This window comes from Lemur catta, chromosome 13, assembly GCF_020740605.2.
Source record: "Lemur catta isolate mLemCat1 chromosome 13, mLemCat1.pri, whole genome shotgun sequence".
In the NCBI taxonomy this organism is placed as follows: Eukaryota; Metazoa; Chordata; class Mammalia; order Primates; family Lemuridae; genus Lemur; species Lemur catta.
Genome location: NC_059140.1, coordinates 83158817 through 83175472, shown reverse-complemented (window position 1 = coordinate 83175472; position 16656 = coordinate 83158817). Strand labels below are relative to the sequence as shown.

Sequence of the window (16656 nt, the reverse complement as noted above, 5' to 3'; positions counted from 1 at the left end):
GGGCAAAGGGCAGGGGGGCTCCGGCCGCCCCAGCTCAGCACAGTGCAGGGCTCTGCCGTGGGCGGGGACGTTAGAGGAATCGGTGTCGGGGGACTTTCCAGATGCGGCTTTGCCGGAGCTTGCAGACAGCTCACTCTTCCCTCGATTCTGTCCCAAGACTGAATTGTGGAGGGTCTCTAAAGCTACAGTCAAGTCTGTTCTTTTTGACAAACATTTGTTGAAAACCCATCATGTTCCAGGCTCTGTTCTCAGGGTTCAGGAACTGTCCCCTGGTGGCAGGAGGACACGCGTGGTCACCGGCAGTGACAGCCCTGCACTGGGCAGTGGGGTTCGCTGGGTGTCAGAAGGCTTCGAGTGCCAGACCAGGAAAGCAAACGAGCGAGGCTCCACATTCCCTGAAGTGGTAGCAAACGTACAGACTTGTCCTTTTATCCATAAAATGCCACTTCTTATGTTAGCTGTTAGATCCAATTGAGCCAAAGTGCAGTGCAAACAGGTCTTGATTCAAAAGCAAAAGAAGGCTGGGGCGGTGGGTCACGCCTGTGATCCTAGCACTTTGGGAGGCCGAGGCAGGAGGAGGATCATTGAGCCTAAGACTTCGAGACCAGCCTGGGCAACATAGTGAGACCCCATCCCTACCAAAAATAAGGCAAATTGGTCAGGTGTGGTGGCGCCTGTGGTCCCAGCTACTGAGGAGGCCACAGCGGGAGGATCGCTCAAGCCCAGGAGCTGAGGCTGCAGTGAGCTATGACGATGCCACTGCACTCCAGCCAGGGTGACAGAGCCAGACCTTGTCTCAACAAAAGAAAGTATCAAAACTAAAACGTTAGGACTGTGGGAGAGAAAAGGGTTTTTCTTGCCATTTCAGAGCTCTCTAGATGGCAGAGAAAAGAGGCAAATATGGGCCATTCTCTAAATTCTGGTTACCCAAACTAGGTCATTTCAATGCCACAATTATCCTGCTTTAAACAGTTCTTTTTAATTATACAGGAAATACAGATGTATTCTCTTTTGTTGTTATTGTTTTTCTTTCTTTTTCTTTTCTTTTTTTTTTTTTTTTAGACAGAGTCTCACTCTGTTCCCTGGGCTAGAGTGCCGTGGCGTCAGCCTAGCTCACAGCAACCTCAAACTCCTGGGCTCAGGAGATCCTCCTGCCTCAGCCTCCCAAGTAGCTGGGACTACAGGCATGCGCCACCATGCCCGGCTAATTTTTCTCTATATATTTTTAGCTGTCCATATAATTTCTATTTTTAGTGGAGACGGGGTCTCGCTCTTGCTCAGGCTGGTCTCGAACTCCTGAGCTCAAACAATCCTCCCGCCTCGGCCTCCCAGAGTGCTAGGATTACAGGCGTGAGCCACTGCGCCTGGCCCAGAAGTATTCTCATTTCCAAAGTTCGAGCAGTGCAGTGTTAATGACAGCGCGGAGTGTGACAGTCCCTCCTCAGTGACACGCCTCCCACTTCTCCCACTCAGGGAATCGCGTCATCTGCTGGCGGAGGTGTTCCCAGAGTTTTTCTGTGTGTACATAAACACAAATGAGAGTGAAAATTGGTGACATAGAAAACAAGCGAAGGGAAAGATGGACTGAGACAAAATCTGTTCTCTGGAAAAACTGGTGAAATGGCCACGCCTGTGAACACTGATGAGAAAAGTGAGGGCAGTAGGGGTGAAAAGGTGCTACGGTTTGGAGATTCGTAGGGCTTTTCAAGAATCACAAGACAATACAAAGAAAACGAGACAAAAGTGGATAATTCTGAGAAGAACGTGGCCTGGCAAAGCTGGCCCCAGAGGACAAGGGGACGTCTGAGCGAGCGTCTTCGCGGACGTGCTTGTTCTCGTCAGGCCGTGAAGGACAGGTGACCCCTGTTTGTTACGTGAGAAAACAGGAAAGGCAAACTCATCCACGCGTGTCGTGAAGCTAGCAGCCCTGGGGGCACGTGTGCTCATCTCTCCGAGGAGACAGGTCTGCAAACCCTCGTTAAAGTAACAATATTAGCAACTGGACTCCAAGGTGTCAGCAAGTGTCATCTTGTGTCCCAGGAGTGCAAGGATGGCGATGGTGAGATTGCGGGGCAGAGTCAAGGGCGAGGCCAGACCGAGGCTTGGCGGGCGGGTGCCAGGGACCGGCCGTGGTCACGGAGCCCGGGTGGCGCCGGCTGGATGCACAGGCCAGGGGGACGGAACGAGAAGCCGGAGAACGACCCGTCTGTGGACCCAGTGGAAGGTCTTTGTGAGACATACGGATTCAGGGGAAAAGACAGACTATTTAAAATATTCTGTGATGAAACAAAGTTAGAGCCTCGTTTCAGTGCCAGGTGGATTCAAGACTCAAATGGGAGAAAGCCAAAGTTTTAGGCTCGGAGAGTGAGACGTAGAGCAGTTGTGTGGTGCTGGGACAGGGCAGGGAATCCTGCACGCAATTCAGAAAGGGTAAAGGACATTGATACTTTTATTTAAATTAAAATTAAATACAGTTCTGTTGAGAGGCGTCACAAGCCAAGCCAAGCCGCGGGTCTGGAGGAGGCATCTTCGACATGTACAATTAACAGGATTGGTATCCGCGTTCTGTAAGGAAAACCAAAGGGTCTTTTCTACTTGGAGGAAACTTTGCCGGCATGAAGTGGACATTGAGGATGATCTTTCCAAAGTGCGTCTGCATTTTGGAGGCAGATGCAGGGTTGATGGACGACCCACGAGCTCTTTGGAAAGAAGCACTGATTTCCTCTCGCGAAGTGGACACAACTTCATCGACTGCGCAGGGGTATTTTTAGGTTGTCATTTTATTGCTAAGCAAGTGGAGGATCGTTGTGCTTTAGCAAACTCCGTTAGCCCGAGCGCAGAGTAGAATCGCAGCTGCGACGTGCCCCCTGGGGGGGGGGCTTTCATCCGCTGCGTTCTTGTCTGCTCTGACGGCACAGTGGGCGCGTGTCAGCAGGGCTGGTCACAGCCACCTGCAGGCTGACCGGGAATGTCCCTGCCCCGCAGGCGAGGAAGCCAGCCCTGGAGACACCTCGGCTGAGTCTGTTTTGATAAAATCCTGTTTGTCTAGTTCCGTTCCGGTAACTTCCTGGTGTGTGAACTGTGAGGAGCTGCGGCCTTGTTTCATTGTGTGTGTTGATGTGTGTGAGTGTATGTATATGTATGTGTATGTTTGTGTGTGGGGGTGTTTGCGTGTGTATGTGCATATGAGTGTATGTTTGCCTGTGCATGTGTGCCTTTGTGTGTGCATGTATGTTTACTTGTGTATGTGTATGCATGTGTGTTACATGCATGTGCATGTGTGCGTGTGTGCATGTATGTGCATTTGCTTGTGTATGTGTGTGCATTTGCATGTGTGTGTGCATGTGTATGTGTGTGCGTGTGTGTGTGTAGAACATATTCTGAACAGCTGCGGCCACAGCAAGTCCTGGGTCTGGGCAGAGCCTTGCAGGCGTGGCCGGGCAGAGAGCGGTGGGGCTGATGTTTAATGAACACTTAGTAGGGCTCGGCATGTTACCCGTGCAGGGAACAGCACAAGCCAGTTCCAAACCCCAAGTGTGACGGTGCCTCCTCCTCACTGTCCTGGAATCTGGAAGGCTGTGGGGGCTGGGGGGGCCTCCCTGCACTTCGCACCACCCCACGTCCACGTCCTGAGTCCTGGGGGGCTGCTGCATGCAGTCTGGGAGAGTGCGGGTGCTGGGCCCCCACGGGCGGCCGTCAGGTGCCTGCGGCGCAGCCGATGGGGACGGCTCTGCCCGGGCTCAGGACAGGAGGCGGGGATGGCGCCAGGGCTCAGTGTGAGCCGCGGAGCAGAGGGCCCTGCGCTTGCACGGCCAGTGTGGGGTGCAGGCAGTGCCCAGTGGGCGGCTGCAAAGCCAGCACCCCCACCCCGCTGGCCTCCCCCACCCTGGGGCCCGTGATGATGTCACAGGTGCAGGTGGACAGTCCTGGCCTCAGGCCCAGCCCAAGTTGGCCTTCCCAGGCACCTTCCTTCCACGAGGATTTGGGCTTTGATCTCCCTCCTGGAGGCAGCGAACCATTTGCAGATTTTTCTTTTTCTTTCTTTGTTCCCTCCCCTCCCTTCCCCTCCGTTCTTTCCACTTTCTTTCTTTCCCCTCCCTCCCTTCCTTCCCTCCTTTCTTTCTTTCTTTCTTTCTTTTTTTTTTTTGAGACTGGGTCTTGCTCTGTCACCCGGGCTAGAGTGCAGTGGCATCATCGTAGCTCACAGCAACCACCAACTCCTGGCCTCAAGCGATCCTCCTGTCTCAGCCTCCCAGACTGCTGTGACAGGTGTGAGCCGGCCCCTGTCGTGCTTTTTTTTTTTTTTTAAATCCATCTTTTTATCATTACTAAACTGACAGGTTTGGGAATTAGCAAAATATGCAAAAGCTTAAAGGGGAAAATAGAAATCTGTTGTTTACTACTTGATCTCTTTTAAAATTGTGTTTATTTTCATTGCTGTCTGACGAGCTAATCATCTGGGGAAGGGAAGACTGAGGTAGATGCTGCGGACACACCGGGGCCCTCCCGCCTCTGGCCGCCCCAGCGAAGAAGCAACAATTCTGTAGCCCGAAGAGCTACGTGCTTTGCTGTTTTCTGTCTAAAGGTTTGTTGTGCCTGGCAAAGTGGGGGTCCCACCACTTCGTGCTCTCACTCTGGGACGACGTCACTGCTGGTTCACGACCGCAAACGCGGAGTCCCAGGGAGTTGTTCAGGGACGGCTGTCCCCTTCCAGCGGTCTCTGCTGATTCGTCCCTGTGAACTGAGTTGTTACCTAAGGGAGTGTCCGTGACTACAGTTTTCTTGGTTGTTTTATCTTTTCAGCTGACTGTTTTTTATTAACTAGTTTGGCTTCTAGGTACAAACGTAACACAGGCCGATGGGAAGTTGTCATAATGAGAGCTCAGGACCCACTGCTCAGAGTGTGTGTGTCACCTGCCCAGAAACTGTGTGTGTGTGTGCGTGTGTGTGTGTGTGTGTGTGCGTGTGTGTGCATGTGTGTGCGTGTGTGTGTGTGCGTGCACTTTTTTTTTTTTTTTTTTGAGACAGAGTCTCACTCTGTTGCCCAGCTAGAGTGAGTGCCATGGTGTCAGCCCAGCTCACAGCAACCTCAAACTCCTGGGCTTAAGCGATCCTCCTGCCTCAGCCTCCTGAGTAGCTGGGACTACAGGCATGCGCCACCATGCCCGGCTAATTTTTTCTATATATATTTTTAGTTGTCTGTATGATTTCTTTCTATTTTTTAGTAGAGACGGGGTCTCGCTCTTGCTCAGGCTGGTCTCGAACTCCTGACCTCGAGCGTTTGTCCCGCCTCGGCCTCCCAGAGGGCTGGGATCACAGGCGTGAGCCACCGTGCCCGGCCCAGTTAGTATTTTCCATGTCATTGTGAACTCGTGGGTTCAACGTGGAAGTGTTTTAATCCGCTGCGATTATCCGTTTGCAGCTCAGGCTGCCCCCTCCGCGGCCAGGGGCCTCTCCAGGTCGGCCCCGTGTACTTTGATGTGACCCGTGGTGTGGCCGGCTCCTCCCGCCGGCAGGATGCTGCTCTGGGCCCCTGTGGAGGCCCTGCCCTCAGCCGGGCGCGTGAAGCTGGTCTCTGGCGGGGTCCTCACTCCTGCTCCTGGGAAGCACGCGGAGTCCTGGGCCCGAGGGGGCTGGGAACCGGGCTGTGTGGACCCGGCTTGAAGGGCCGAGAGGGGTTATGCTCTGAGGGAGGAAGCACAGGCTGGAGTGTTTGGGTGTCATGGGTGTGCACGTGTGTGCGCACATGAACAAAACCCCAGCTTCCTTGCTCTGACCGCAGCTGTGTCTGAGGGAGGCTCTCACGACCCCAGTGGCTGTGACCCCCTGGAAAGGGACGCAGGGGCTCTGGGGGAAATGGTCACCTCATCTCGTGAGAGGGTCTGACCTTGACCCTCCGCCTGCAGGGACGTTTCTTTGACCTAATGACGCAGAGAAAGTGGCTCTTTCCGAGGCTGGTCAGCGGTGGGTGTGCGTAGTCCGGTTACCCGGAGAAGCTGTGGTGGTAATCCCACCCCTTGCTGCTGCCCCTGCTTCCCTTGGCTCTTCCTTTGAGACAGGGTCTGGCTATGTTGTCCAGGCTGGCCTGGCCCCTGGCTCGCATGATCCTCCTGCCTCAGCCTCCTGAGAGACTAGGACTGCAGGAGCCAGCGCACCCGGCCCCCCGCAGTTCCTCTTGAGGCCACCTGAGTCCAGTCCCCGCGTTCTGGCACCCGCGAGCCCTGGCCAAGGTCCCGGCATCGGCAGAGCCACCTGGCCCAGCCCGCACCCCAGGCCCCTGCCGCGGTCCGTCCTCCCGACTGGGGGAGGTGCAGGACCTGCCGCCCCAGCCTTGATTCCCACAGTCCGGGGGAGACCGGGGGGCCGGGGGCTTCTTCCCAGGAAAACCGTAACGAGCTCCACACGCCCGCGTCTGCTCACCTCCCCCGAGCACGTGTGTCCTGCTCTCCGGGCACCAGCTCTTTGCTCGGTGCTGACGGCGGTCGCGTCGGCTCCGTGACTGTTCCCCACCCTCCTCCCGCGTTGCTCGCACCCATCTCGGGGACACCGAGGGGAGAGGACCGTGGGGACAGTATTTCCCGCCCAGACCCCACTGCGGCCGCTCTCGGTGCCCGTCCCTGGTCTCCGTGCACACGGAACGGCTGCGTGGGACACACGTGGGCGTGGGACGCAGCCGCGGCCTTTTTCATCTAAGATCCTGTGGTGGGAACTCCCCACGTCGTATGGTGTTTGAGAACTTTCCAGATGGCCCCGTGGTGCTGCAGCTAGTGACCGGGCCACGCTGTAACTGTACCTGGGGGAGGAAGGAGACCCCGTTCTCTGCCCGTGTCGGGGCTGTGAACGAGGCTGGCCACAGACGCACGACAGAGAAGCCGGCAGGAGTTTGCCCGCGTGCGCACCCTGACCCCTGGGAGGAGCAGAGAGGAGCCACCCAGGCAGAGTAGCTGGGCCGGGCTCAGGTGTTGTCTCAAGCAGAGACAGGACGGGAGAGTGTGGCTTCTGGGTGGGAAGGTGGCGAGGAAGAGTGTGGCCGGGGCTGACGTGCACGGTTTGGGATCAGACGTCAGCGGTGCTTCCCGCGTGGACAGGAGCCGGCCTGGCAGAGGGAGGAGGCGAAACGTGTGCTCAGAGCTCGGCCTGCCGGCCCTCCTGGCCCTCCCTGTGCAGAGGCGTCGGGGGAGGTTCCGACCGTGACGGGGCGAGGCGGGGCCCTCACGGACGAAGCTCCGCGTGTGAGGACAGAAATCCTCAGGCGGCATCAGCATGAGGCCTCCCAGGACCCCACAGGTCCCCTCCCTCCCTGGGAAGGGCCGGGGGACTGGGCTCCCTGCTGCTGGGGGCTGTGCAGGTGGGCGGAGGATTGAGGAGTCACTGGGTGCGGCCCTGGCATGTCTGGAGGGGGGAGGTTTGTTTTGGGGGGGGGTGGCGTGGCAGCAACGGCAGGTGCGGCCGTGTCTGAGGGACATGCCAATGCCTCGCGTTCCCGAGCATGCCGTGTCTGCGGCAGTTGTCACAGGCTGTCTTGTGGGTGCCTGCGGGGTCGCTGGGGAGGGGTGCAGGGCAGAGACAGACCCCAAGGCCGCCTGGCTGGTCCCTGCAGCGGGTTCCCCGTCAGCGGCACCAACCGGTTGGGCGTCGGTTCCCCACGACCAGAACGGGGCAGCCAGAGCCCAGCCTGCAGGGCCGTCCGGGCAGCGGAACAAGCCTTGCTGAGCGGGCACCCGGGAACAGTCGCCGAGGCTCGAGTGGGACGGGGCTGCCCTGTGGACCCGTTTGTAGACTCGAGACCCAGGGCTGTCCGGGCAGGGGCAGCGGCGCAGCGGCTGGCCGGTCATCAAGGCCACCTGGTAGGTCTCCCTGGATCCCAGGGTGGCAGCTCTGCAGTAGGAATGAGGTGGTTGTGCCTTTTCTGTGGCCCCAGTTTGATACCCACTGAATAGGGTTTGCAGCCCCAAATGACGTCAGTGCCTTGGGTTTTTCCTCATTGTCACATGGGGCCCCTGGGGGTCAGGGTCAGGGCCAGACCCCCTCCCTCAGGGCGGGCGTCGGCGGCAGGCGCGCTTGGCCGTTGCTGTCACGATGACGGTAATGAAAAGGCCCGGCCCACGCCTTGGCGGCGGGGGAGGCTGAGCACGCGTGTGTGTGGGTGGTCGTGCAGCTCTTGCGTGTTCATCGTGGAGAATTTGGAGGATAGGAAATGAGGCGCAGAGGAAGTGGCAGCCCTTGGAGGCCGCCGTCCGTGCACGGCTCAGGGCCGCAGGGCAGGCGAGGTGCTGGCCCCGAGCCCGGCCGCGCAGCGCAGTCAGGCTGTCTGCGGAGTGGGGCTGTCCCAGGAGGACCGCAGGGGGGCCCAGGCCAGGACGGGGCTGCTCCCTGGGACGGTGAGGCGCCTGGGATTACTCTAATCCTCCCCTGGGCTGGGCTCAGCCCTGTGGGCTCTAGGGTGAGCATTTAGCGCCTCTATTTTTAGAAGCTGCTCTAAGCGGCTCTGCTGGGCCAAGGTCGCGGGGGCTCTGCCCGGGCTCCCTGTGCCGCCCCTTGTGGACGTGGAACGCAATGTGCTCGGCTAACGTTTCTGTAGTAAAAAGAGCAAAGCCCTCGAAGGTCCGAGAGATGGATGCAAAATAAGGATGTCAAAAGGGAAGAATTTTTTAATTCCTGGAATTTTATAACTGAATCGACTCTGGTTAATTTACCCTCAGGTACTTTGTATCAAACGCGCTTCACCGTGCGCTCACTCTTTCGAAGTCAGGAGCAGCGCCGTGGGGCTGTGTCGCTGTGCACGACGGTTCTGCTTTAGCCAAGATCCTAACAGGACAGCTCAGCCCTCCCACCACGGGAACGGCCGAGCCGTGTGCAGGCGGCAGCATCAGAGTCCCTGCTTGGCGCACGTGTGCCGGATTCTCCCGCTCTGTGACACAATTACCGAATTCTTTTATAGCATAAGTCAAGCAATAAGATTTATTGTAACATATCATATTAACAAGCTAAAAAATTAAGTAGGAAACCCAAAAAAAGTGTCAATGGAAAAGAACCCAAACTCTGTAAAATAATCCGAAGAGGTTTATTCTGAGCTGAGTGTGGCTGACCCTGGCCCGGAGCAATGCCCAGGAAGCCTTGAGCAAGTGGACTCCGTGGCTGCGTTACAGTTTGGTTTTATACATCTCGTGGAGACAGGAATTACACGTAAAGTCATAGATCGATACATGGAAGGCGCACATCGGGTTGGGCCCAAAAGGCAGGACATCTTGAAGCAGGGGCTTACAGGTTACAGTTGACGTAAAGGTTCTTTGATTTGTAATTGGTTAAGGACGTGAAGCTTTGTCTGAAGGCTCGGAATCTAAGGAATTCTGTAAGTCAGACACACGCCACCGGACGTAGACTGAGACTCAAGCCATCTGTTAAGTAACTGATGACCCGCAGGTGTGGTCTGAGCTTCGCCTTAGTCCTGGTGACGAGTCACGAAGGACGGCTCCAAGGAGGGAGGGGCGTGGCCAGACGTCTGACCTCCTCCTCCTGGCCAGCCACTCAGCGTCAGGGTATTTCTGGGGTCCCCTTGGCCAAGAGGGGGTCCATCTAATCAACTGGGGAGCTTAAGATTTTATTTTAGTTCACAAAAGCAACGCTGTAAGGAGGATTTGTCTGAGTGTGAGTTTTATTTTTATTGTGGTAAAATGCACGTGAAATTTTCCATCTTAAATTTTAAGTGCACCATTGCGGCGTCACGTCCATTCGTGTTGCTGTGCAACGATCGCCAGCCTCCATCTCCAGAACTTTGTCTTGGGAAACAAACTGTCCCCACAGGCCACTGACTGTCCTCCCGCCTCCCCAGCCCCTGGCACCAGCCAAGCCCCGTTCCCTCTCTGGATTCGACCGGTCCCGGGACCAGGGGCTCACGCGGTGTCGGTCCTTTCATGTCCGGCTTACTCCACACAGCAGTGTCCCCGGGGCCCACCCGTGTTGTAGCCTGTGCCGGAGCGTCCATGTGAGGCCGGACGCTGCTCCACTGTCTCATGGACACGTCTTGCTTCCGCTCCTCTGCCCACGGGCCCTGGCTGCTCCCCGCATGCGGCTGCTGCGACTACTGAAGCGGCTGGCGTGGTGGTGCCAGTGCTCCTGGCACTCTGGGAGGCCGGGGCAGGGCGGTCACTTGGCTGAGCCCAGCAGTCGGAGGCTGCAGTGAGCTGTGGTGGCGCCACTGCACTCTAGCCCGGGTGACAGAGTGAGACCCTGTCTGGAGAGACAAAGACGGAAGCCATACGGGTGTGTGCTGTCATCTCCCCATCCGGCCCCGACTCTCCCTCTCACACGTTGCCTTCCCCTCTGGGAATGGCCCTCCGGGGTCGCCCTGCTTCACTTCTCTGGCTCCCGGGGGACGGAGGGAGCCGGCTGTCGGGCTGGGGGCCTGTGGGGCGTGGGGTGAGTTTCTGGTTCTGTTGCCGCCCCCGCCCGCAGATTACTACGGCCCCGGGATGCTGGGCCTCAGGACCGACCAGGAGGTCCTCGGGGAGCTGGTGAGGACCAAACTGCCGGCGGTGGGGGCCCTGCTGGACCGGCACGGCATGCCGTGGGCCCTGCTCGTGTCCCGCTGGTTCGTCTGCCTCTTCGTGGACGTCCTGCCCATGGAGGTGAGTGCCTCACGCGGACCCGGGCGCGGTGCGGGCTGCCGGGGCGTGACTCGGTTTCTGTCTCCGCAGACTGTGCTTCGAATCTGGGATTGTTTGTTCAACGAAGGCTCAAAGATTATCTTCCGGGTGGCCTTGACCTTGATTAAGCAACATCAGGCGCTTATTTTAGAAGCCAGCAGCGTCCCAGACATCTGTGATAAGTTTAAGCAGATCACCAAAGGCAGCTTTGCCATGGAGTGTCACACGTTCATGCAGGTGAGCGCACGGCTCCCGGGGCGCTGCGGGCTCAGTGGTGTTGCCGGCGTGTCCCCCTCAGCCTGTGGCTGTCACCTGCCCAGAGCCCAGTCCTGCCCTCCCTCCTCTCACACACCTGCCACCGGGAGTCGCCTCTGCGGGCCAGGAGGGCGCGACCCCGCTGCCCCGAGGGCCGGCCTGGCGCCTGTCCACAGCGGGTCCCGTCGCCCCGGGCTCTGCGCAGGTGCAGCCCGACTCGCGCCTGCCCAGGGGACGAGGGCAGAGGCCGCGAGCCGAGCCCGCAGTTGGAACTGCACTGGCAGGACCCGGTGAGACGCTGGCGTCCGTAGCCCAGCTCACGTTGGTTTTCTCAGAGACAGGATCTCACTGGGCCGCCCTGCAGGGGCACAGCCACAGCTCAGCCGTAACCTCAGCCTCCTGCTCAAGCGACCTCCCACCTCAGCCTCCCAGAGTGCTGGGACTACAGATGTGAGCCACTATCTTGCTTTTTAACGTTTTGTTCTGAGGTAATTACGAACTTCGAGGAAGTGCCAGCATGTACCTGCTGGCCCCACGGCACACAGCCCGTGGGTGGAAGCCCAGGAAGGGGGCTGGCTCTCCGGACTCCCTAGGTGGTACGGGGGTGGCTTCGCGTCAGGGGCAGCGGACGCTGTCAGAGAAGTGCAGGGTGGTCCCAGACAGGCCGGGACTGTCTTCATTCACAAAGAATCGAGGACACTTGGACAGAAACACCTGAGTGTGGCCCTCTTCCGGCTCAGGAACGCATGGCGGCTCCAGGGAGCAGCTGGGCACAGGGTGAGCGAGCCTCCACCTGGCCGGGCTCAGGCTGAGGTGGCCCTTCTGTCCCCCTGCCGTGGGGGCTGTGGTCACCAAACATGCCTGGCGCCGTCACCACCCTGGCCAAACAGCATGGCGGGCGTGGGCGGCACTGCAGCTGTACCAGTCGTGTCACCAGCCAGTGGCTCTGCCAGAGAGGGTGGTGGTGACAGATGAGAAATGTCAAATGTGAATCTGGAACTGATGGGACAGCAGTTAACCCCGGATTCACCTGGGGGCTTGTCAGATGAAATGAACCGTCACCACGGACGCAGCGCTGTCCTCGCAGCCTTACGGGGGACATGCCGTCCCAGGGCTCCGCCAGCTGTCCCTGGATTGTGTGGACAAACCCTGCGGCCTTGGCCCACCCTGGGGGCTTCGCCGAGTCAAGACTGCTGAAGAGACGCAGAAGTTCTCCAGCCTCTGAACAGACGTCCCAGCACCGCGGACAACCAGGGTAGACCACAGCCAGTGTCCTCGTGCCCACAGGACCCCTGTGACGACGCAGCCGCAGCCCCCACACGAGGGCCGTCTGCAGGGCTGGCTCCGGCTCGGGGTCCACGGAGGCCTCACGGTAGGTGCAGACGTGTGGGGGGTGAAACGTGGGCTCCCGGCAGCAGGCAAAGCACTGTGGCTCCCTGGGGAGGTGCCTGGCGTGGTGCCCGGGCCACGCCCCGCAGGTGGCTTTGTACTTGCTTATTAGCATTAGTGCTTTGTCCACAGGTCAACTACAGCCTCAGAGACAAAAAAGGTACAGCCTGGGCCACCTGGCTGTTGGGGACTGTTTTCTGCCGTGGAACTTTGAACATGGATAGTTAACGTGAAGAGTTGTGGACGTGACCCAGGGAGCCAGCGTGTTCCCCACGCAGTTCCCGGGCGGCGGGACGGCCCCTCTCCTCGAGATCAACAGGCGGTTTCCAAGTGAATCCACAAGTGTCGCCTGCCAAGCAGCCGGCGGCAGCCCCACGGGACTGAGTCCTCCCTGGAGTGTCTCAGTGTCTGCGTCCCTGCCCCAGCCGCCCCGTGGAACCGTCTGCATCGGCGCAGGTGCTGTCTGGAACACACCAGGGTGCTTCTCAGCCGCCTCACAACCCTGACTTGTCTCAGCCCAGCAGAGGCAGAGCAAGGTGACACCAGGCCTGCACCCAGCTGGCCTTGGGGACCAACGTAAAGGAAGCTCACTCAGGTCGCCTGTGGCCTGCCCTGCGCTGGCTCTGCAGGGGGCACTGGCACTTCCGTGTGCGCCGTGGCAAGCCGTGATTGTGTTTTGGTCACGGTACCATTCATTGTTCCATCAAAAAAGAAACCTAAAGGAAACAGATGGTGTTTTTTTCATTCGCCTGATTAACATTGCTGAGCTGCGACCTCGGGCCCAGGGCAGAGGCGGGACTGGCCGCCTGAGCCCGCTGACACAGGCCAGTCACCCTCCTGCACTTGAGGCCTGTGGCCTTTCGTCTGCCCGTCTGGAAAGCTAAGGCATGTGCTGTTGGATTATTTTTAAGCTAATTCTGTTGTTTCTATTCCAGAAAATATTTTCAGAACCTGGGAGCTTATCCAGGGCAGCCGTGGCCAGGCTGCGGGAGCACCACAGGGCCCGGCTGCTGGCGCAGGGGTGAGCGCGGCCCCGACGACGGAGCTGCCTCTCCAGAGCCGACGGGGGACCAGTGTGTGCTGCGTTCCTGTTCAGTGTTGTATGTACTTGATGGCGCTGTACTGTAGTTGTGAATTTTTTTAAAAAGTGATTTAAAAATCATGTCATTCTACAACCTTTAGATTATTAGCTAGAAATTTGACTTCATAAAGAAACATTTTTATCAGACATTAAAACGCGAGGGATGTACGTCTGTATGTGACAAAGTACATCGACACCTGCGAGTTTGTGATCATCAGTTGTCAGTGAACTGGCACCTTATTAACAGCAATGTCACTGCTATTCTCTGCCTTCCTGTGGCATTTTCCTTTATGTGAGGCTTGTGCATGTGACAAGGGATTTCCCTTTAGACGGGAAGCTCACCCAATCCCGTCAGTGCCAGGTGAGTGAGGCAGCGTGTGGGACACAGGGGAGGGAGGGGCCCAGCTGCCACGGACCCCTCTCTCTCAGGGCCCAAGGCCCCGACCAAGAAACCTGCCACCTGGCAGAGCTAAGTCCCTGAGGCCAGGCTGAGCCCGTGGGGGACAAGCAGGGCCACCAGTGGGACAGACTTGCCCAGCAGCAGCCCGGGGACCCCGGCTCCCCGACAGACCGCACGACCACTTGGGCCCTTCCTCACCTCTAGCACGAGGCACGGGCCACCCCCGGGGCACCGCTGTGCCTGAACCCAGCAGCTTCTACTCTAACACAGGTCCTCGGGCCACTGCACAGCTCGTGAGCACACGGGAGGTGTGAGAACAGCACCCCGCAGAGGAAGCGCTGGGGCTCGGCAGGGCCCCCAGGAAGCCAGGTACGCGGCTCTTCTCCCTACACCTGCCCCTCTTAGCCTGTACCTTTCTCAAGACTCGGGTGGCGTCTGCCTGAAGGGATCAGGGCAACGCGGCCGCGCTGTGACAACCCCACACCACCACCCCCGAGAGCGGCTGCGACAGCCACTGTCCTGAAGCCAGGCTGCAGAGGGCAGCGTCCCCGCCAAGTCCCCGACGGTCTCAGCGGACAGAGCACAAGGCCTGGACAAGAGAGACTTTTATTAGCGTGTTACAGGCAACGCGTCACACGGAGCCGCTCCTCGGTGCGCCCGCCCAGGCCGCAGATGCATCGGAGTTAACTACCTATCATCGTACACAGTGCAGGAAAGGATCACCCTGAACGCCAAACAGAAGACTGAAAATCACCTTACAAAAAAAGTAAATAAAAATAACACCCATTTTTATATTTAAAAAAGTGCCAGCTCTTGAGTGGCAGAGCGTGGGAAACACCAAAGGATGCGTCCGCCCAGGGTCTCGATGCTGACTGCCGGCCGCCGCGGGCCTCGCCCGAGTTTAAAGCTCAGTGTAAGCGCCCCAGGCGTTCGCCTTTCGGAACAGTGCTGTCCTACCACTTTCTGTCCCTACGACTGTTCACTTCTCAAGCACGTCAGCCCAACAGCTAGCCAGCCTTCCTGGATCCTCAGCGTGAGGTCCAGGCCGGCTTTCCCTGTGAGCCTAAATCTGAGGAAAGCGAAGAACCCAACACCAGAATCATAGTGTCAGATGACAGCGAGCCAGTGCCCCCCGGAAAAGCACTCCTCCCCTCCCTTAGGGCTCTACTTTGGTAAATATTAACGTTTAACCAGTTAGCAAAATACTTAACCCAGTTAGCAAAATTAACACCGTCATTTCAATAGTTACTCTTTTGTGCATAGTAAATGTTGCAAGATGAACTTCACATTTGATAAAGCAGATTTGAAAACCAGTTTGCCAGAACGTGGGCCCCCAGCACGACTGCCAGCCCGGGGGGAGCAGACCCTGCGGCTGCGTCTGGCGGAGCACCGCGGCGCTAGATCGTCTGGTAGCCGGCGTGGCTCCTCTTCCTGCCGACGAGGTAGGCGATGAGCACGGTGAGGACCAGCCCGGCCAGCGCGCCCCCGACGGCAACGGGGATCAGCATGCTGTTCTCGTCCAGCAGACATTCCTCCACTGCAAGGCAAGCGGCACCCGCCACGCTCGCAAGGGCCACCCGCCGCTCCCGCCCCCGCCCCACCCTCGGCAGGGCTGCCAGGTGCAGCCACCGTCCCCCGGGAGACCCGGCAGAGACGGGCACTTCCACCAGGCGAGGAGACGGCAGCCGCGCCGCGTCCCGGCCTCTGGGCCCTTCTGGAGCGCAGGGGGTGACGCTTCTATATTCTAGTTTCATGGGAGAAGAGCCATCGCTGCCTCCTAGAATGACCTCCTTATTCTCACGTGGTGTCACGTGTTTGTACCCGTAAGATATGCTGGGCTTCTCTAGAGCAAGGGCAGTTTTCCCTGAATCCCTCAGATGGGGAAGAGGAAACAGTTCCTTGTAGAGGGACAGGGACCCTCCCCCGACAAGCCCCCACCCCCAGCACAGAAGCTGCTACATATCCACAGGAAGAGCCTGAAGGGCTCCACTGTCACTGTCCCCGTGAAAGCTGCCCTCGGTGCTACTCACCAGACCCAAACTTGTTGCCCTCCACCTTGAAAGCCTGGACCCACACTTTGAAGATGTTGACAGAGAAGGCCTTCGTGACCTGCACGTGCTCCTGGGCGTTGCACTTGTAGGAGTTGCCGACGGTGGCCTGCAGCACCCTCAGGGAGCTGTTGGCAGCTACGAAGGCGGGCTCTGCAAGGCACACGGACGGCCGTTACCCCGGGCACCTGCCGGGGGGGGGGGGGGGGGCGGCGCGAGAGCTGCCGGGGAGGGGGGGGTCTCACCTCGCGCGTCAGGCAGAGTCAGGTTCACGTGGATGCCTTGCAGGAAGAACTTGCTAGAACTCGCATTCTGAAAGAGACAGAGACGGTGCTTAGCCACTCGCTGCGGTCACACCCTCACCTCAAACTCGGGAGGTCGCCAGGCAGTGACCCCGACCTCTGCGTCTCTAGTCACGACAAAACCGCAGACTCTGCCGTCAGGAAAGGGCCTCCGGTAGCTCTGGGACCTTCTCACAGGACGGGACTCTGCCAGGGGGGAGCTATGTGCTCAAAAGCAAACTTCCGGCCGGGCGCGGTGGCTCACGCCTGCAATCCCAGCACTCTGGGAGGCCGAGGCGGGACAAACGCTCGAGGTCAGGAGTTCGAGACCAGCCTGAGCAAGAGTGAGACCCCGTCTCTACTAAAAACAGAAAGAAATGATCCGGACAGCTAAAAAAATATATATAGAAAAAAAGTAGCCGGGCATGGTAGCACATGCCTGTAGTCCCAGCTACTCGGGAGGCTGAGGCAGGAGGATCGCTTCAGCCCAGAAGTCTGAGGTTGCTGTGAGCGAGGCTGACGCCACGGCACTCTAGCCAGGGCAACAGAGCGAGAC

General features: G+C 58.4%; 2 protein-coding genes across 4 annotated transcripts in view; one reads left to right on the top strand and one right to left on the bottom strand.

Moving 5' to 3' along the window:
* Nucleotides 1–14729, top strand: part of GRTP1 (growth hormone regulated TBC protein 1) — a 26968-nt gene extending 12239 nt beyond the window's left edge. Inside the window, exons 6-9 of one of the 3 annotated variants that reach the window (XM_045566691.1) lie at nt 10456–10628; nt 10698–10883; nt 13226–13390; nt 14042–14729. In XM_045566691.1, the coding sequence (XP_045422647.1) occupies nt 10456–10628; nt 10698–10883; nt 13226–13315 (449 nt within the window). In that variant the 3' untranslated portion in view covers nt 13316–13390; nt 14042–14729. Of the gene's footprint in view, nt 1–10455; nt 10884–13225; nt 13453–14041 lie in introns of those variants that run through there. The other 2 variants (XM_045566689.1, XM_045566690.1) reach the window with 2 other exon arrangements.
* LAMP1 (lysosomal associated membrane protein 1) overlaps nt 14362–16656 on the bottom strand; it is an 18904-nt gene continuing 16609 nt past the window's right edge. The window contains exons 7-9 of the mRNA XM_045566688.1: nt 16065–16131; nt 15802–15972; nt 14362–15308 (exon numbers count right to left, since the gene is read on the bottom strand). Coding sequence (XP_045422644.1) covers nt 15169–15308; nt 15802–15972; nt 16065–16131 — 378 coding nt within the window. The 3' untranslated portion in view covers nt 14362–15168. The remainder of the gene's footprint in view (nt 15309–15801; nt 15973–16064; nt 16132–16656) is intronic.